General features: G+C 32.1%; 1 protein-coding gene and 1 long non-coding RNA gene across 2 annotated transcripts; both read left to right on the forward strand.

Annotated features, from left to right (window-relative positions):
- Positions 1-226: 226 nt before the first annotated feature.
- Positions 227-2,643, forward strand: LOC105794714 (probable inactive receptor kinase At1g27190). The gene has a single exon (XM_012624017.2). The coding sequence runs from the start codon at positions 523-525 to the stop codon at positions 2,356-2,358; it is 1,836 nt and encodes a 611-aa protein (XP_012479471.1). The 5' UTR covers positions 227-522; the 3' UTR covers positions 2,359-2,643.
- Positions 2,644-9,603: 6,960 nt separating this feature from the next.
- On the forward strand, positions 9,604-11,455 carry LOC128039641 (uncharacterized). Its single transcript, XR_008194087.1, has 3 exons — positions 9,604-9,720; positions 10,296-10,368; positions 11,340-11,455. It is a non-coding gene; the product is annotated as an uncharacterized LOC128039641 (long non-coding RNA).
- The last annotated feature ends 11,297 nt before the right edge of the window (positions 11,456-22,752 follow it).

Consider the following 22,752-nt stretch of genomic DNA (forward strand, 5'->3'; position numbering starts at 1 on the left):
CCACACTTGACCCAAAACTTGGCAGCATGTTATTTGTCTCAGAATAAGACCCCATCCCTCTCAATCACCTTCGCATTTACAAAACAAATCTTGATGTTGATCTACTTCCCCATGCAATACGGTGCCGCTTTATAGCTAAATCTAAATCTATATACAACAGTCTTAAGTAGAGTATCATTATAATTAATTTATAAGACAACAAGAAAAAGGCTACTAAAATAGGAAAAGACAAAGTCGAACATGAAAATTTCAACTGGCAGTCAAAAAAGCTAAAACAACAACAGCAGCAGCAGCAGCAGCTGAGCTGAGTTGAGCTTAGCTACTCCTTTCTTTTCCCCTTTTTTCCTCTCTCTTTCTTTGTCTCCAAACAGTCAAATGTCAGCTGCCTATTTCCCTCATCTTCCTCTTCCTCTTCCTCCATTTTGTTTCCTCTTCTAACCGCCATCTCTCATCTCTGTAAGCAAGGGAAAACAGAAACCCTAACTCTAACGCAGAGCATCAAGCGGCGCCGGCAGCTCAGCCATGAAGAAGAACATTCTTATTTTGGCGACATCCTCGCTTTTGCTCTTTAATTTCTTGCTCTCTTTCGCCATCGAAGATGACATCGCCTGTCTTGAAGGACTGAAAAACTCCCTTACTGGCGCCGACTCCCCTCTTTCCACCTGGAGCTTCAGCAACCGCTCATCCACCTCCGTTTGCCAGCTCACCGGCGTTTCGTGCTGGAATGAGAAGGAAAACCGAATCATTAGCCTCCACCTCCCTTCCATGAAGCTGTCGGGTCAGCTACCGGACTCTTTGAAGTACTGTCGGAGCCTCCAGATTCTAGATCTTTCTAACAACTCTCTCTCCGGTCCCATTCCTAGCGATATATGCTCTTGGCTTCCTTACCTCGTTCATCTCGATCTCTCTGGTAACCTTTTCTCTGGTTCCATCCCTCTTCAGATTGTCGACTGTAAGTTCCTAAACGACCTCGTTTTATCCGATAACAAATTGTCTGGTTCGATCCCTTACGAGCTAGCTCGGTTGGACCGCCTTAAACGGTTTTCCGTTGCCGGTAACGACTTGTCTGGCTCCATCCCCTCTGATCTAGCCAGATTCGGGGAAGATGGTTTTGATGGTAACCATGGACTTTGTGGGAAACCCTTATCAAAATGCGGTGGATTGAACGCTAAAAATCTGGGAATTATCATAATAGCTGGTGTGACTGGCGCCGCAGTTTCGTTAATCGTCGGTTTCGCCATTTGGTGGTGGTTCTTTCTCCGAGCCGGCGCAGGCGAAAAAAGAAAGAAAAGTTACGATGTGGATGTCCAAGATGGTAGTAGTTGGATTGAACTGCTGAAATCTCATAAGCTTGCTCAAGTATCGTTATTCCAAAAGCCAATAAACAAGATTAAATTGGCGGATTTAATGGTGGCAACGAACAATTTCGATGCGGAGAACGCAGTTATTTCGACCAGGACTGGAGTTTCCTACATGGCGGTGTTGCCGGACGGCTCTGGCTTGGCGATTAAGAGGTTAAGCACTTGTAAGCTTAGTGAGAAACAGTTTAGGTCGGAAATGAATAGGTTAGGACAACTTAGGCATCCAAATTTGGTTCCGCTCTTAGGGTATTGTGTTGTGGAAGAAGAGAGGCTTTTAGTTTATAAGCATATGCCTAATGGGACATTGTATTCTCAGTTGCATGGAGGAAATCTTATTGGTTTTGGGAATGGGAAGTTTGAGATTTTGGATTGGTCAACTAGGCTTAAGATTGGCGTTGGTGTTGCTAGAGGCTTAGCTTGGCTTCACCATGGATGCCAACCGCCGTATGTTCATCAGTATTTTAGTTCCAATGTCGTGCTTCTCGATGATGATTTCGATGCTCGAATAGCTGATTTTGGTCTAGCAAGATTGATGGGGTCTCGTGATTCGAATGACAGTTCATTTATGAATGGGGATTTAGGGGAGTTTGGATATGTGGCTCCTGAGTATTCTAGTACCATGGTTGCTTCCTTGAAAGGGGATGTTTTTAGTTTTGGGGTAGTGTTGTTGGAACTGGTTACAGGTCAAAAGCCGATCGGAGTTAGCAATGCAGAGGAAGGGTTTAAGGGGAATTTGGTGGACTGGGTTAATCAATTGTTCAGCACTGGTCGAAGCAAGGATGCTGTTGATAAAGCATTGTTAGGAAAAGGGTGCGATGATGAAATTATGCAGTTTCTGAGAGTTGCTTGTACTTGTGTGGTGCCTAGGCCAAAGGACAGACCTTCTATGTACCAGGTATATGAATCGCTGAAGATCATGGGTGAGAAACATGGTGCCTTGGAACAGTATGATGAATTTCCATTGATCTTTGGGAAACAACAAGAACATGATAATTAGGAGCGAACCCTTGTTTGGGGGGAATGAGATGCATAAGCAGCAGCTGAAAGAACTGAATCTTTTTATCTTCTACTTTGTGGTTTTGAGATTTGGGCATATATATCTGCATTGGTGTATGGTATCTTCTTTTTAAAGGCATTTTCTGCAATTGGTATGATTTCCGCTTGAACAGGATTCCTTGTTTAAATGGTACTTTGTTGGAGAATTCTGTAAATTACATGAAGCATCATCACGCACTGTAGTGATCACTAGCTTCATTGCAGTTGAAAAAAATTTCTTTTATCATTCTCGTAATGCGTAATTAATTCAGCCATTTGAATTCCTGCGAGTGAAGTGATTCATGAATAATATTTTTTCAAAGGAAAATTTCAGTATTTGTTGCGAGGAAGTTCCGAAAGATTTGGGTCAACGTAACGTCATGGTGGCGAGAGACGTTCCATAACATAAAATACGCAGGCCAATATAAATTAAATACAAGCAGTGATCTTTGTCTCAAAAAAGAAGAATATTTGATGACGTCAAGCTTCTAATTACAATAAAATAAATATTGTAATATATTATTATACCCAAAGACAAATAGTTGATCATCAATCAACTCATAAGAAAGGAAGTCCACCACCACCAAAAGGCTTTTTGAATGCAGAAAAGATTGATGAGTTTCATTTAATCCCCGAAAGTTAGATGAATAACACATAGTTCTCGTGATGATAATAACTACAGTCGGGATGGGATGGTCAACATTATCTTCACCTTTATTATCTTTGTTTGGTAATGTTAATAGAGAGAGGTCTCCGCTTTTTTTTTTTTTTAGGTTGGGAGATGGGACCATGTAATGCTGGTGCTTTATCGAACCAAAGCTGGTGCAGGGCATGTGGGGTTTAGTTTGTAAGATGTGAATTTGATGGCTAATCTTTCATTTCACGGTGTTTCGGTTTCTGAATTTTGGAGCAGAGCTTGTGTCCTTGGAATACAAAACCACGTGCCCCCTCGGACCCCACTCCCACTGCCTAAGGAGCTTTTATCTCTTCCATTGTGCCTTTGAGATTTTCAATTCCTTTTATTTATCTCAGCTTATGCGTGAATGCAGTCAAAACTTTGTTTTTGGTTGGGTGGGTGAGTGCTGCTGCTACCTCACTAATGTTACATCTGACAAACACAAATGTATTCGCTGCTGCTTTTGTCAAATCAAATAGTTTTGCTCTTCCTACATCTTCATTTCCATCTATCTCAGACTAAAGCTGGAAATAAGGGTGAGGTGGGAAGAAGATGATACTAACAAATGATGGGTTTTGGGATGCAAAAATGGTACTTCTCCCTCCTACCTCCTTTATTCATGGTAAAAAAAACTTGAAGTTAAGGACGAGCATGACACCGAATTGAATCAAATAATATGAAATTTGTGTGGATTAAATTAAATATATTTGTTTGCAAATGTCTCAATTCTTCGTGTATTTTTGTTAATTTTTTTTTCTTTTATTATATTCATCTAACATTTCTAGATGTTTTTATTTATGTGATTGATTAATTTAGATTGGCTTGTAGACAAATTTTTTATCAATTATCGTGTGTCAAATCAAAATTATTATAGGTTAAAATGATAATTTTACGTGTAAATTATAATTATTTCTCTAATTAATTCATATTAATTTAAAGATAAATAATAAAATTTATATAATCATTAATTAAATTAATAAGTGATAAATAATAAAGTATTATTTTTATTTGTAATTAATTAAATTAATATGATCTGAATAATAAATAAAAGAGTTTACGTTCAACTATACTCAAAGTTATTAAATTTAGTCACTCAATTTCAAAAACGATAAATATTAAAATGTTTTTATTTAAATCACTAGTTTGTTAATATTTTTTTTAAAAGTCCAGCTAGCAAGCTCTAAGTGATGATTTAATGATCGATACAATGGATCAGTACTCATCAACGAGTAGAAAAATATATCTTAGATTCAATTCGATTTAATAGTCAGTGTCAAAAATCGAAGAAGAAAGCTGTTTGGATGCTGATTCGTAAATTCGTAATGTTAAAAATTATTTAATGAAAAAAATTGTAAAAGAAAAGGCGAATAGGAGCTTTCAACAGTTGCATGCGAATAGAGAAGATCTACAACAACTATTTTAATAATTCATTGATTTAAATGAGAATTTTTGGTGAATTAGAATTATCTGTGTGAGTCTTTGTATTTTGGTTTTTTTTTCCTGTGTATTTCACTATGTTGAGGCTTGTTGGACATTTGGGGGATGTTCATACCTTGTTTTTACCGGGATTTAGGTTATTTTTATATTTAGGGTTGGAATTTAAAATGACCATGTTGTGATTACATCGATCGCTCATTTTCAAAGCCTTAATTACGAAGTTCATAGTTTGTCAATGATTATTTTAGTTGTCTTTGGGATTGAGTTCTATTTGGAGTTATTGTTGAGTTCCTCTACTGGAGTTTTAAGTGGATTCAAGGTCATCATTGGATCGTATAAGGGTGGGTTTCAGTTTTGAGCTTTTTCCATCGATTTTGGGGCATTATGTGAGGTTGAGGGTGATGCGCGGCTTGTTTGGTGGTGGTATCTGGGAAGAGACTTTTGTGTTGAATCATAATCAAGGTTCTGAAAGTGATTAAAGTAATCGTTGATGACATGAAGACTAATCATCTATAGGGAGGTCTTGGGGTCTTTTTTTCTTCAATCTTGTTTGGGAGACGATGATTGTGGCAGATGGTTGCAACTATGGGGGATTATGGTGAACGGTGATAACTTGCTCTGTCGGTTTATGGATGAATGAGGTGGTGTTTTGTGGAGAACTTTGATGTTTCTCATGGGCTTTGTGCTGATGATTTTGTTTTTCAGGATTGCCTGTGATTTTCCATCTATGCGGTTTTTGCATTTTGTTATGGGAGATTGGTGTGCTGTAATTGTGTTTATAACTCAACCAAAAAAAAATTAACAATTTCTCTTCTAAAAAGAGATCAAATTTGTTGTTTTGAGCCCAAAACCAATTTTGGAATAAATTTTTTTTATAAAAAATTACTTTTTCACCCAAAGACAATCTAGTTCAATCCATCCACCAATAATTAAATAAACAATAAAATTTTTAAAAAATATTAAAATTTTTTTATAAATTGGTTCAACTATCAATTTTTGTCCTTATTTTTGTTTTTTTGTTTTTGGTTAATTTCAAGTAGTTTACTAAGAGGTTGGTTCAATCCCTTGTCTATATCGACATAGACAATAATTAAATAAACAATAAAATTTTTAAAAAATATTAAAATTTTTTATAAATTGGTTCAACTATCAATTTTTGTCCTGATTTTTGTTTTTGGTTTCAAGTAGTTTACTAAGAGGTTGGTTCAATCGCTTGTCTATATCGATATACCGATCGATTCCCGATCAGATCAGTTGATTCGGTTCCAACAACATTGCCCAAACGTAAAACTTGAGACTTAGGTGCTTTTGGCTTTTGCGTTTTGAACTGAAATGATCAAAATACCATTATTTATTGAAATTATTTAAGAAGTTTAAAGTTTTGGATTAATTTATATTTTATGTATTATTATATTAAATTATTTAAATTTTATCATATATCATTATATTCAATTATTTAATATCATCTAAATAAATATATATTTTAAAAGTTTCAATGTCATGCTTGAAATAATAACTTCCACCACAATTTTATATAGTAATACTAAACACTTAAAATTGCAAATCACATTTTCCCATAGCATTTTTTACATGTATATAGAGTTGAACTTGTACTTATGTTGTCTTGAATGTTTGTAAGTTTGGTATATTGATGATGATGAAGAATTTTGATGTTATGGCAAGATGCATATAAATGTGCAATTTAGTAACATGGTGAATGTGTTTGTGGCAAATGAATGACCCATGTTGGTAATTTGGCATGATTGGCTCGATTGTATAAGCTTGGGTATTGCATGGTTTAATAGATTTGTAAGAGTTGTATGAATGAATATGAAATGCTTGGAATACTTGTATAGTTTCATGTGAACCTTTATGTTTATGGTGTCAAATGCCGCATATTGGTTTATGATTTGATATATGTTAAGTTTTGACATGGCATTGGTATGATTTGAGTAGATTTATAATGGTTGGAAATGCATTATTGAGTCATCTTTAAGAGTTGAATTTGTATGAAGTACCAAATGGAATTTTTTAGTGGCACACGGCCATGTAGCTCACACGGCCATGTGGATACTGTAGATTTAAACATTTTTTATGCACACAACTTCAGTTTGTTACACGGTCTAGCCATACGACCGTGTTACTTTTGATGAAATTTTGCAATTTGATCCACATGGCCTCAATGAAATACACAACTTGAGCACACAGTCGTGGGTCCCTTGTTTTGCATTAGTGCCCTTATCGTTTGAAAATGTTTCAATTTGATTTTTATTGTGTTCGGGTCAACTTAAGAGCTTTCGTAAGCATGATTATGACTCGAATTTAATTGTATATCATAATATTTGAATTTTTATGACATGGTTGATTATTTGAAGGATTTATTTATGATATAATTAATTTATATTTTTAGAAATGTTACAAATTAGTCCTAGTTAAATTCTAGGTTGATATTAGAGCATACATAAGATACTATAAGGCTCGACCAAAATTATATTTGGTAATTATGCATTGAATTGATTATGATTGAATGATTCATTTTTAAATTGAATGTTAATTATGTAATCATGAAGAAAATTCATGTTTATTTGAAATAATCGATGTGAATTTAATGTGTTTTATTCCGGCTTTAATTGTAGCACTCTGTAGCCTAGGTTCGACGACAGGACCGAGTAAGGGGTGTTACATTAGCTATGGTGAACGGTGGGTGAATGGAGAAGATGAAAATTTTTAATTAAATTAATCTTACTTAATTTAGTTAATTATTTCATTATCAAGCTTAAGTTAATCTTAATTAATTTTTTAGTAGAACTGTTATCAAAGTCCAATATTCACTATTCGAATTGGGTTTTTTTATTATTTTGGTCCTTATAATAATTGCTATCTAGGTCCCCAAGCTTTTATTTAATTAAAAATCTATAGTGATTAGACTTTTACAATTTAGTCCTTGGGCCCTAATTAACCCCAATTTCGACTAAATTACTTAATCAAATTTCAATTCATCTATAAAATAACTCCGCAAATATCCCTATTTAATATTTACGAACTCGGTTTATGAAAACAAGGTTCCGAAATTTCATTTTCTAATACCACTAGAAACCGGGTCATTACAATAAAACATTTTAAAAGCCTTGAATAAGTTGAATGAAGATAAATTTGTTTAACCAAATTGTTCAAATGGTTATTTTTTTTGTTAAAATAAATTTGTAAATATATATCAATATGACATCGCCTATATTACCGGACATTGGATTAGGTAAAGGGGTATTACAAGAGCCCTTTGTGTTTTGTGCTAGTCTCTCTTCACCTTGTAACACATGTACTTATTTGATCAAATTTAATAATTTAGACATCATGAAAAAAGTTCATTTTAGAAGCTTTGTAAAATTTCGTTGCATTAGTTAGATAAGTTTTTCTACATGACTTTGCAACATATTCTGCTTAAGCAAGTAGAGGCCAAGAGAAGAAAAGCTTGATGTTTGCAAACATCAACACTAAAATACATGAAAGAGTTCTCTGGTTGACACAAGAGCATTTGACTTGTTCACATCCATAAACGTTACTAGCAAATTAGGTCTTAAAGTTAAAAAAACAACTGAATTGATAAAGATCAAGAATTTTAAATAGATTTTAACCATTGGTGTGACATAACTATAGGAAAAATTGTTTATGAAAAGAGTTTTGTTTCACAGCAAAATTTCAAAATTTTCCATAAAATTGAACATTTATTGTGTGATCTATGGAAATAAATTTTACCAAATTTAGTATATATGTTTCTGAACAAGGAAGACTTGTCAAATCTTGGCTAACTACCGGATGATCTTTTTTGTTATCCTTAAACCATTGGTTACTAATAGAACAAGCTCTTATCATGAACCGAACACAGAATAAAAACTAAAACTCTTTAGTGAGGAAAGTTCAGTTTCTCTATGGAAATCAAAACCAAAATTCACAATCACGAGTAATCATAAAAAATAGAATTTATTTGTAGCTTAATAAAATTTTCCTAAATTTCTCTATAGGGGAGGGCGACACATTAGGTATCTTAGTGTGTATGCCTCCCACCACATAACTAATTTTAATTTTAGTTAAAATAAGCTCATATAGTTATCCAACCTAATAACTAAATTTTTTATTCCTTAAATATTATTTATCTAATTAATTCAATTAAATCATTTTCTCAATCCAATTCTAATCCCATCAAAATCATGATGACTTTAGCTTATTAGAATTTAAGAGTAAATAAATTTAATTGTCTTATTAAGTAAAGTTGTGATCACTAATTAATTTAATTTTCACTTTGAACTCAATTATTTAATTACAATCAATTAAATAATAATCCAAAAATTAAATTAAATTCTAAGTCATCTCTTGTTCTTTTCAAGAAAATGCATTTACTGCGAATAGTAATTCATGTAGTCTATTTCTCTTTAATTGTTTTCATTCGTTTATTGTATCAATTCTAATGTGCAATCTATACAAGGTTGTATTGGGTTAACGGAGGGACTTATCGGACATATATAATTAGGGTTTAAATAATTTGTAATCAAAACTCTTACTCTTCGTCTATGTAATGACCCAAAATTCACGGGCATCGGAAAAGTATAATATCGGGCCTCCGTCTTAGTAAGCCGAGTCTGAAAATAATTATTAGAAATATTTATTAGATTAGTTGTGTGTTTAATTAGGTTTTAGATAGGTGAATTTAGCCTAATTAAGAGTAATTAGTAAAAGGATTAAATTACAATAGAAGTGAAAGTTTAATTTAGATTAAAATAAAATAAGAGGGACTAAATAGGTAAATAAGCCAATAGTTAAAGTTTAGGCGGCAATAGATGGAAAAATCTGAGATTTTTATGTTTTATATATATTATTTTATTATATAATATATATTATATTATATTATATTATATTATATTCTTTTATATTATATAAATTAAATAGATGACAAATGTATGGTAAAGATTAAGACAAGTGTAATAGTAATAATTATATAGGTACACTTGTAATAAAAATAAATATATGCTTAAATAATAAGTAAAGATTTTTTAAATATATTATTATTAATATTATTAGTTAAAATAAAAGAAATAAAGTAAAAGAAACAATGAAACAAAGAAGAAAAGAAACAGAGAAAGAGACGAAAAACAGGGGAAGAAAAAGGGAAAGAAAATAAAAAGGGGAAATTGAGATTTTAAAGCTTCAAGTTAATTGGTAAGCTAAATTTAGCCCTTTTCTATTCATTTTGATGTTTTAGAAGCTTTAAAACAAAGTTTTGTTAAAGTTAAGTGGAGGTTATGGAAGTTCATAGGTTTTTGAACATGATTCATTTTGAACAACTTGTTAAATTAGTGGTTTAGTTGATAGAATTTCTAGTTAGAATAGATAAAAAGAATGATTTGTAAACTAAGTTGTAAGTTTTACATAGTTGGGATTAAGTTACAAAAAGCCTTAAATTAGGGTTTATGTTGAATAAATGATGGAATTGAGGGTTTATTTGAAAGAGTTTCTAGTTAGAGTTGATACAAGGATTAAATTGTGAAGTAAGCTACAAGTTTTGAATTTTAGGGATTAAATTGGGAAAATTCGAAATTAGTGAAAATGCTGAAAAATTTGTAGATAAAATTTAGTTTAGAAGAAATTTGAATAGAAATAGAGTGTGAATTAAATTAGAAAAGTAGATAAATTTAGTTAGGATTAAATTGGAATCAAAGTCTAAATTAGATAGAAATTTTATTATTATTAATTTATGTTGTAATTAATGGTGTAAATTATTATTATTTTCGTAGCTAACAAGGAACTCGAAGCATCGGCACACAAAGGAAAGGAGAAGGTTATTGAGGAATAATCGAGTAAATTCGGGTTTGTATTACTATAATTCAAATTATTTAATATTAAATTTTAAATTTTAATTTATGTGTTTAGTAAATGAAATGTGAGGTAAGTATTAATATTAGTATTAGTATTAGTATTATCATTATTATTATTATTATTATTATTATTATTATTATTATTATTATTATTATGAGTGGGAATTAAATTGAATAGTTGATATGAATTAATATTTGAATTGTTTGTTGATTGAAAGCGGGAAATGAATTTGAATCGAATTGTGAATGGTATTAAATTGTATGGAAATGTATTGAGTTGTGAAAATGTGTGAATTTGTGAAATAATTATTGATTGAAAGGTGGAAAAATGATTGAATTGAAAGTGTGAGAAATTGTGATTGAATTGAGAATATATGTGATTTAAATACCCTATTAACTAGTCGGGCTGAGTCGGATATAGTTGGCATGCCATAGGATTGGAAGAGTTCAGGGATACTTCGACCTCGAGTCGATGAGACACTGGGTGTCACTATATTTCTTCGGATAGATTCGATGAGGTACTGGGTACCAACTTTCTTCGGCTTTGCCGATGAGACACTGGGTGTCAACTATTGCTTCGAACTATCCGATGAGGCACTGGGTGCCATTCTGGTGTGTTTGGTTGGATCCGTGTATCCGCCAAAGTCCGAGTTTTGTTAATAGGGTAAATAATGAAATGATAAACCGAACGAGTTGGTCAACGAGCTATTGAAATGATATAAAAAAAAAGTTGAATTTTGAATTGAAATGTGAAAAGAGATTGAGAAATGAACCTAAGGTTCATGATTTGTTCAAACTCAAATTGTGAATATACGATATTGGTTGATGAATTGCTATTGTTGAAATATTGAATTTAAATTGTATATACGAATTATGCATTACATGTTTATTATTGTTATAATTTGAATTATGGTAATACTACTGAGTATGAAATACTCAGCGTACGATTGTTTCCGTGCGCAGGTCGATAGAAGTTAAAGGTCCCGGTTCAGCGTCCAGATCAATCCCGACTTCAGCATAATTTTGGTGATGTATATTTCTTTTGATAATGTGGCATGTACATAGGATGTGTATAAAGGTTGTTATGTTTTAATATAAATGGTAAAAAAAAATGTTAGTATTAAAGTTTATGAATTATTATGAAAGAAGTTTATCTATTTTGATTTATTTATTACCTTGTTAAATTTTAAATTGATATTATGTTGATTGAGTTTGATTAGAAGTAATTAGAATAGAAAATGTGAATGTGGAATGAATTGGTTGATTTGGTTGTATTTGGAAAAGATATGGTTTTAATTGCAAGGGGTTCTTTGTAAAAATAAGCAGAAATGCTGCCGAAATTTTTATAAAATTTATAAAAAAAAGAAGAGAGAGATGAAGTCAATTGGTAAACAAACATATGATTTTATGATTTTATTTCAATATGATTGTTAGTTATTTAAGAATTTTTGTAAACTGTCTGATATGTCCGGTAATGCCTCATAATCCTGTTCCGGCGATGGTTCGGGGTTAGGGGGGTGTTACAGTCTATTAATTACAATATTATTTAGTCATGGAGTCCATCCACTAAAAGTACCATGGTTGAACTCCCCATTATATACCATTACGAGGGCAAGTTATTAGATTTATGCTTTGTCCAATGATCTTGTCATTAGTGTGTTGCCCTTATAAGACATCTTAAATATCTTTAGGCTAAAAACGTTTACCCAGTATGATTCTATCTTATCTCATTGTCACCATTGTATCTTCCACGATGAAAAAAATTATTACTAACATATAGTAATAACAACCATTCGTTCTTGACAAATGACCCATAACAACGTTTCTTATTCATGCATAAGTTATATTCTCAATTGGACTTGATAGACAACATATCAACTTTTAGTTTTAATACCATTTGAGCATAGGATTTTAATATATCCAAGTATATTAGTTCTATACACATAACCACACTATTTCTTTCTTTTTGGTAGTTATTCGCTTCGATACTCAAGACAAGATATATTCTCAATTGGACTTGATAGACAACATAATAGTCCTTTGAATCAATTGCTAATTTTGATTTCTCATATTATGAATCATTTAGATTATCTATTAATATAAGTTGCCTTCCTGCATTACAATTCATCCCTATGAAGCAATTTAATATTAATTCAATCTTAGGTAATCAATGAGTCAATATTTGCTTATTCATGCAAAAGCCATTGAAGATAATTATAGAAGGATAATAATTTAATTATGAAATTTCATTTAATCAATTTGGTCAAAAAATTATAAATTTATATTAAGAGCACAAAATCCCAACAAGAAAGAGTTAAATCCACAAATTAGAAATTCAAAAGGTAAAAAAGAACTGTGGTAATTCACTTGGATCATCGTAGCTTTGTATTTGATTTAAATTTCCTTGTCTAGATTAATACTCTTCTTGTTCCCTTTAATCATTTCATATGTATAAAAACATCTAACCAAACAACCAACAAAGAAGCTGATAAAAATTTTAACACCTTCAGCATGTAGGCAGAAGTTGTCACTTCCTAGCCATAATGGACGCATATATTATTATATCAAAGAAATTGTCATTTACTGACTGTTGGAAAAAATGGATACTTTGGAAGTTTTATTCTTGATTAGTAAATGTGGAGAATTAAATTATAAAACTATGTTTTTATATTTTATTTCTGAGATCTTTATAATGATATATCATATGCTCAAAATGGTTGAGTGATGAATAAGAAATTGATGCTCAAAGTAAGCCACTTGTAAATTAAGTTGAGAAAAATGAAAAAGTTTAGTCCTACATTGGTTAGATACCAAAAGTGGAATATGTTTATATTTGAGAACCAACTTGGTGATTATTGAATGATAAAATTAATACTCTCCCTTGTGTGCAGGGTAGTGTAAATCCAAACCTGTTGGGATTAAGGGCACACTCGCATGATGTGAGTGATGCGAAAGTTTTGGTCTTGTCACTACACCAAAACAGGCTTTTAGCGGCACTTTTAGCGGCGTTTGGAGCAAAAACGCTGCTAAAAATCGAGAAATAGCAGCGTTTTAGGAAAAGCGCCGCTAAAAAGTGAGCATTAGCGGCGTTTAGAAAAAAACGCCGCAAATAATACACCCAGACGGCGTCGTTTTGTTCCCTTTTGGGGAAATTAGTGGAGTTTTTTGTAAAGCGCCGGTAAGGCTAAGACTTTTAGTGGCGTTTTTTGAAAATCGCCGCTAATCTAGGTGTTTTAGCGGCGTTTTTGTTTAAGCGCCGCAAAAATAATTTATCTTAATTGAAATATTATTTATATTATTTAAATCAAATTAAACTTATTTCTAATAGAATATTTAAAATCTTCAATAAAAAATAACAGGTATAAATAATTTGAAATAAAACACATGGAAAAATTAAAATAGTATTATTTAAAATAATTTTAAAGTTTGTTGGGTACATTACTTGATTGTTTTTAATTTATATATTAAAATTTGAAATTATTATCGTAATTAAAAGAGATAGTATTAATTTAAATTTAAAATATTGAATTAAGTGTATCACTATAGTTAATTTAGGGTTTTAGGGGTATATATATGATATTATTAATTTAAGATTTTAAGTCAGTTTAGGGGTTACTATTTTAAGGTTATTATTATAATTGATCAGGAGTATATATAATATTGGATTTAGGGATATGGTTTAAGGGCTGAGATATAATGTTTAGGGGTTAGGGCTGGGGTTAGCACTTAGGGGTTATTAATTAGGAGTTAATTAAGGATTTAGGGTTTAGCTAGGGGTTGGGTTAGGGAACGTAGGGTTTAGATTAATTAGTATTTCCAAATTATATTTTAAATATGTTCTTATATATATAATTGTAAAAGAGGTAATAATAAATTTGTTTAGGATTTTTCGGTTCGGTATATGATTTGGTTTCGTATATTATTAATTTAAATACGAATTTGAATAGTACTGCTCAAATAATTCATGAATAACACTTAAATACTTAAATAAATTTGTGAATTTGAATTGAAATCATCCAAAAATATGCATATATCTGAGTCGGTATCGTTCCTATTTTGATCACTTCAATAAAAAATCCCATATATATATATATATATATATATATATATATACACTTGTTAGTACTCCTTGTTAGTTTTCATTAATTTATCTATTTGATGAAGAATATAATAAATTAGTTAATTAGACAAATTTATTCATTTATCAATAAAATAAAATATTATAAATTTCAAACTTTATACAAAAAAAATAAATATTATAAAGATAATATTGTTTATTGCTACTTTATACAAAAAGTTTTTACTATTAATTATTGTTTAATCAATTATAACTATTTTATGATATTTATTAAAGATTTAGGGATTATTTTGGATGGCCGTGCTATTTTAAGGATTAGGGGGTACGGATTTAGGGTTTGGAATATAAGAGTTAGCTAAGGGTTTAGGGGTTATAAGTTACGAGTTAGGGGTTAAAGATTTAGGGTGTAAGGGTTTAGGGGTCGGATAAGGATTTTAGGTTAGTTTAGATTAATTTCTTTAAATAATATTTTAAAAAATCAATCTAAAATACCAATTGATATATTTAAAAATTATTTTAAATAGAATTCATAAATAAGTTAAAAAATATATTGATATATATTATATGGATGGTTATATATTTAGGTATAATTATTTATTTTGGAAAAATATATATATAGGACCAAATACATAAGAAATAAAATAAAAAAAACAAAAAATTTGAAAACGGCGCCGTTTTCGAATGAATAGTTAAACTTTTAGTGGCGTTTTAACTGTTAAACGCCGCAAATGTGGGAAGCAGTAGTGGCATTTGTACAAAAAACGCCGCAAAAGTGTCTTTAAAATTTGAGTAAACGACACCGTCTGTCTACACATTTTTTAACTTATAAAAAGTTTAGAATTATTTACTTGAAATGTCACCATTTGGCTTGTTGTACGTTAAGTATTAGTGGCGTTTTTACATAAAACGCCACAAACTGTGCAATTTGAGAACCAAAAAACAGCGCCGTTTCTGCTTACAGGTTTAAATTTTTATGGCATTTTCGCAAAAACGCAGGAAATTTTGGAAGCAATAGCGGCATTTTTTCAGTAAACGCCGCAAAAGGGTATTAAAATAATGTCTAAACAACGCCGTTTCTGTACACGATTTTTAACTTAGAAAAATTTTAGATTTATTTATTTAAAACATTAATTAAGTATTCGTGGCGTTTTTACACAAAACGCAACTAATAATACAAATTGAGACTAGCAAAACGGCGCCATTTCTGTTTAAAACTTGAACTTTTGATGGCGATTTTATATCAAACGCCGCAAAAGGGTTTTAAAAAAATGGGTAAACGGTGTCGTTTCTGTACAGTATATTTTACTTAGACAAATTTTAGTGGCATTTGTGCTTAAAACGCCAGAAATAATGCAATTCCAGACCACGAAAACGGTGCCATTTCTGTTCACAGCTGTAATATTTAGTGGCATTTTTAGGAAAACGCCGGAAATGTGGAAGCAATTGCGGTGTTTGTACCTAAAACGCCGCAAAACGGTGTTAATATAATGGCTAAACGACGTCGTTTCCGTAACTGATTTTTAACTTAGAAAAATTTTAGAATAATTTATTTAAAACGTCACCGTTTGACTTAAAATAGATTAAGTATAAGTGGCGGTTTTTATTAAACGCCATAAAAAATACAATTTCAGACTAACAGAACGGCGCCGTTTCTGTTAAAAGGTTTAATTTTTTGTAGCGTTTGGTCTATAAACGCCAGAAATTTGGAATAAGTAGTGGCGTTTTTTCAAGAAACGCCGCAAAGGTGTTTTAATATTTTTTCTCAACGATGCTGTTTCTGTAGATGTTCTTTAACTTAGCATTTACTCACTCAACAAAGACAGAAAGAAAAGGCAAGTGCAGAGGCCGATTGGGAAGGGGAAAAAACCTAAGAAAAAATTCTAAGGAAGAAAGGGGAGGAGAAGTCAGAAATCATCAAAGAGGAAGCAACGATTGCATCATTCTTGACAGTAGCTGCAGAATTTCTGGTTAAAAGGTATGCATTTAATCCTTCTGAAGAACATCGTCTTGATTTAGGGTTTTGGGTAAATTATGTTTTGTGAATTTAGGGTTTAGAAAAAAAATCAAATTTTAGGGTTTGCGGTTTAGGTTAAAACACCATTCTTGTTTGGGAATTTGGGGAACTTGTGAATTATTTATTTAGCAGTTTAAATAGAAGGGTTTATTTAGGAAAAAATTGTTTATTTAAGGGTTGCCCGAATACAAATATGGGTCCTTAACACAGCCTGTTGTTTCTCCATTAAAGCGATTTTTGGAGAAGCATAAAAGGGTAAGGACAGCCCTTCTGGTTGTGGTAGTCTTTGGTGTTTCTATGGTCATAGGGGATGGTGTGGTCACTCTAGCAATATCAGGTTGATATAATGGGTAACTAAATTTGAATATCTCAAACTACTGGATTATCATCTTTATGGCTGTGGATTCTAGAGTTTAATATTCATTCCTCTTAAACATATGTGGCAACGAGGACAATAAGCAAAACTATTAATCATGTCAGTATATATGATTGTGGATGGTGCTGGTGAGCTTGAGAATACATTCCCTTTAATAGATCTGCTGATATTTTGCATATGGACTAGACAAGAGATACCAGTAAATAACTCGTCTGGTCTTACACCTGAAAGACTCAAATTAACACAGATTTAAACCCAAGCTAGCTGGTGAAGGTTAAACAAACCATTTTCCTAAAATTTTCTTGGCTGAGCCATTATTCGGACCATGCAATCATTGTTGCAACAGTGCATAATTATGTTTGATTCGTTTAGTGTGCTTATTTCTCAGCTAGACATAGTTGATCTCCCATGACATAGTTATGGATACTGATATCAGAAGTTCTTTAATGAACATAGTGGTGTCATCGTAACTTCCACATTTGCTCCTTTCTTTAAGTGGTTGCATTATTCCTCCTATCTAGAGTATATTGTTTATGGTGGATGGTTTGACATGTCTCAGTGCTGATATTTCATTATTCAAATAAGATTTTTAATTTTGGATTTTGTTATATTTAAGCTTTATACTAATTTTTTCCTGTTTATTTGGTACTACTTTACTTGTGTTTTCCTTTTTATTTTTATTTTTTGCAGTAGTTTGCTTCGAAGTCGAGGAAATTGAGGTATTTATTCCTATGTTTCCCACCTTGGTTTTCTTAAAAAAACACCTCCAAATGTTTAAATTTTGGATTTTGTTATATTTTATCTAAGTACTTTAATTATTATTTTGAGTTTTAAAAGGGAGTTTTAATTAAGATTTTTTAAGTGTGGGTATCGGTTTTAATTATCATTTTGATTTATATGTTGCTAGCTCAATTTGCATGTTACTTTGCAAAAATTTTCCATAACGCAAGGTATAAATTATGATTGTAATTCTTGTACGTATTTTTACCCTAGCAAAAACAATTACATAAATGATTAAAATTCTTAAATCACTTTATATATTTGAGTAAGTGAATAAATTATGGGTGAATAGTGGATTCGTTTTAAAGTGAACAAATTATCGATTTTCAATTTTATGTCAATTAATAAATTATCGACGTTAGTTCTCATTTATGCGATTGAATGTTAATGTTTAATAATATATGATTATTCAATAAATTGATCGATTAATTGATTGAAAGTCAATGAATTATCAATTTTGTAAGTTAATTTGGTTAAATTTATTACTTAAATATGTTACTTAAATGCATTACTTACTAAAATTTGTTTAAATTTATTACTTAAATATGTTACTTAAATACATTACTTACTAAAAATTAAGTATATATTACATTACTTACATAACTTGTTAAAATATATTATAATTTTAAAATAATTATAAATAAGATACATAAAAGTGCTATACTTACATCATACATATCTTACATAACCAAAATTTGTATGTACAAGAACTTACATAACTTGTTAATATTTATATAAACTTACATAACTATCACATAAACTTATATGTAAACTTACATAATACATAACTTACATGTTACCTTACATAATACATAACTTATATAAAATTTTATATAAACTTACATAATACATTACTTACATATTAACTTACATAAGTTATCTACAAGCTTGTGGTTAAACTTGCATAACTTACATAATAACATAACAACTTACATAATACATAACATACATAACTTACATAACTTATATAATACAAAACTTACATAACTTAAATATCTTACACAACTTACATAACCTACATAATACATAACTTACATAATACATAATAACTTACAACTTACATAACATACATTACTTTGATAACTTACATAAGTTACATAATACATAACTTACAACTTACATAACATACATTACTTTGATAACTTACATAAGTTACATAATATACAACTTACATAGCTTACTTAATACATAACTTACATAACTTATACACGTACATAACTTACATAATTTACTTAATACATAAATTATGTAACATATGATATACCTACATAACTCATTTATACTTACCACTGAACAACTTACCCTTGTTATTTCTGGTAAAAATCAGACTTCAAGAAATAAGAAATGGACCGGTCTTGGATGAATTTGTCAAGGGTAAGCGATGGTTATTGAAATGGAGTACAGACTTTTCTAAATTTTGCATTTCAATATGCAAGCCAAGAGAACATGATTCTTTGCCCGTGTAAGAAGTGTGTCAACATAAACTGGCATTATCGTGAAGTTGTATACTAGCATCTAATTGTTGATGGGTTTATTCGGGGTTATAAACAATGGCTTTTTCATGGAGAATGCCAGCTTAGTACTTCCTCTTCAATGATGGATGTATCTTATGATAGTACTGCTTACCATCAGTCTGTTAGAGGGGATTACATGGAAGGGATGTTGCGGGATGCATTTAATATTCACAATCATGGTTTACAGTCGTTCCCAGCCGACTTTGTGGCATCTGATGATTGTAATCTCGGTGGAAATGCTTTTACCGAACCCGGAAGAAGTGTACATCATGAAGAACCGAATGGAGAAGCGGCGAAGTTCTATGCGCTACTTAATGACATGAACGAAGAACTGTATGAGGGATCAAAATTCTCAAAATTGTCTTTCTGTATTCGTCTTTTTCAGTTAAAATGTTTGGGAGGGTGGACCGGGAACTCTTTGACAATGCTGTTAGAGTTTTTGAGAGAGATGTTTCCGTTGGCAAAAATTCCTCAATCCTGCAAAGATATGAAGAAAATGATAAAAGATTTAAATCTTGGGTACACCAAAATCCATAGTTGCCCGAATGACTGCATGTTGTATTGGGGCGATCGAAGAAACCAACAGTGCTGTCATGTGTGCGGCCACTCCCGTTGGATAAGTAGAAACACAGAAGATGGGAACGAAGATGAAAATGATGCACAGTCAAGAAAGAAGCCAGTTAAGATTTTACGGTATTTTCCGTTGATACCAAGGCTTCAAAGGCTTTTCATGTCGTCGAAGACAGCGGAGTCAATGACGTGGCACCATGATGGACGAACCGATGATAGATTACTAAGGCATCCGGCAGATTCTTTAGCTTGGAAATCATTTGACAATAAATTTCCAAGCTTTGCAAGCGATCCTAGGAGTGTGAGGCTTGGGCTAGTATCTGATGGATTTAATCATTTCAAGATCATGAGTCTCGCGTCAATGATTTGGCCAAGAGTGCTTGTTCCTTACAATCGCCTCCGTGGATTTGCATGAAGCAATCTTCCCTTATCTTATCTATGATTATCCCTGGGGAGAAAGGGCCCGAGAATGATATCGACATTTATTTACAGCCACTTATTGAAGAGTTAAAACAATTATGGGCTGGTGTCGAGACATACGATGTGCTGAGAAAGGAAAACTTTAATTTACGTGCAGCTTTGATGTGGACCATTAATGACTTTCCCGCTTATGCCAATTTATCCGGTTGGAGTACCAAGGGTCGTTATGCTTGTCCTTGTTGTGCTGCACAAACATGTTCGCAATGGTTGTACAATGGGAAGAAGTTCTCTTACATGGGGCATCGTCGGTGGTTACCGAAAAATCATAGATTTAGATTTCAGAGTTCTGTATTTGACAGCATTGAAGAGTTCAGAGAAGCTCCTTCGCAGACCAGTGGCTCTAAAATCTTGTTCATGTTGGAAGATATGAATTTCATTTATGGGAAGATGAACCAACCGCCAAACACGCAAAGAAACAGAAGATCAAATGATGAAGCTAATGATGACTCCGACGAAGAGGACGATCCTAATGAGGCGGACTTGTGGAAAAAAAGAAGTATTTTTTTTGAGTTGCCTTATTGGGAGCATCACCTTTTACGACACAATCTTGATGTTATGCACATTGAGAAAAATTTCTGCGAGAACATTGTGGGTACAATTTTGAATGTCGACGGAAAATCAAAAGACAATCTTCAGAGTCGACTTGATTTAGTCCAAATGGGAATTCGGCCTGATCTTCATCCCAATCCACTTCCAAATGGGAAATATCGATTGTCGCCTTCTATTTTCTCAATGTCCAAGACGGAGAAAGAACTGTTTTGCATGGTGCTGAAGGATATAAAGGTTCCAGATGCGTATGCATCAAATATATCTTGATGTGTTAGTGTTAAAGATAGAAGATTATATTCGCTAAAATCACATGACTATCACATCTTGATGCAAGATTTACTGCCAGTTGCTCTACGATGTTGTATGTCCAAGAATGTGACGTCTTGTATAATTGAACTATCCAATCTAATGAAAACGATTTGTGGCAAAGTTTTGGATGTTCAAGAACTTCAGAAGGTACAGGATCGAGCCGCTTTGACTTTATGCAACATGGAGAAAATCTTCCCACCTTCTTTCTTCACCATTATGGTTCACTTGATAATCCATCTCCCGCACGAAGTAATTCTTGGCGGACCCGTTTTCTATCGATGGATGTATCCCATAGAAATGTGTTAATTAAAATTTTTAAAATTTTCCTTCATTTACCTCTATGCCTTTAGTTATAACTTTTAACCGATGTTGTATGTTGTGTTTAGGTTCCTATCCAAATTAAAGTCTTACTGCCGCAACAAGCGATATCCAGAAGGGTCGATTGCTGAAGGCTACTTGGCAGAGGAATGTATGACCTTCTGCTCAAGATATTTGGAAGATGTTGAAACAAGGTTGAACAGACCAAATAGGAATGCTGGACTCACGAACCATAACTTAGCCGATACTTATTTGTTCCAAAGTTTTGGAGAACCGATCGGCAAAGTTGAAATTGCAGAATTAGATCATTTATCGTGGGTACAAGCATATCGATATGTTCTGTTCACCACGAATCAATGGAACCTTTACGGAAGTAAGTTCTACAAATTTGATAAATATTTATCAAACTAAAAATTGTTTATCTTCTAACAAAGTGAACATTTTTTTTAACATAGTGAGTACAAACAAATATTGAGATCTCATTCTCGCTTCCGAAGAACACAACATCGAGATATCAATAAGTTGTTTACAGAATCTTTTTATGAATGGTTAAGCCAAATGGTATGCAGTTGGAGCTTTTGCTTACAAATAATTATGTTTTCTCATAACATTTTTAATTACTCAGTTTACTTTCCATTCAATAGGTTTGGAGTGGGAAGAACGTAAACGACGAAGTTAAATGGCTCTCCCAAGGTCCAAATCGAGTGGTTAAAAGATATAGTGCGTTCCTCATTAACGGATTCAGATTTCATACAAAATATCGCGAGAGGTTGAGGAGAACGCAAAATTGTGGAATAGTTGTTAATTCTGCAATTACAAGTTATGCTAGTGCTAGGGACAATAATCCTGTTGAGGGAAATGTGGAATATTTTGGACATCTTACTGACATAATTGAGTTGGATTACTACGGCAAATGGAAAGTTGTCTTATTTTGAGGTGATTGGGCCGATGTTAATACAGCTCGTGGAATTAAGCAAGATCAATTTGGTTTTACAATGGTGAATTTTGACCGATTGATTCACACAGAACAACAACTGATAGATGAGCCGTATGTATTCTCATCTCAAAGCAAACAAGTTTTTTACTCAAAAGATCCAACTGATGAGGGTTGGAACATTGTACTCCGTAATATCCCTAGAGACTTGTTTGACATGGGCAGTGGAAGTAGAGATAACATCGACGATAGATCAGAAACTTTGTCCTTTCCAGAACAAAACTTAAACGATAATATCCCTAGTACTAGTGCACAATTTTAATGGGTTCGTCAGGATACGGATGAAGATATTTACGAATAATGATGTAGTAAGATTTTACGATTGTTTAATTATATGTAATATCATAATTAAAATCTTGGTCTTATTATATATTTCAACTATTTTATATGTCTT

This window comes from Gossypium raimondii, chromosome 3, assembly GCF_025698545.1.
Source record: "Gossypium raimondii isolate GPD5lz chromosome 3, ASM2569854v1, whole genome shotgun sequence".
NCBI lineage: Eukaryota > Viridiplantae > Streptophyta > Magnoliopsida > Malvales > Malvaceae > Gossypium > Gossypium raimondii.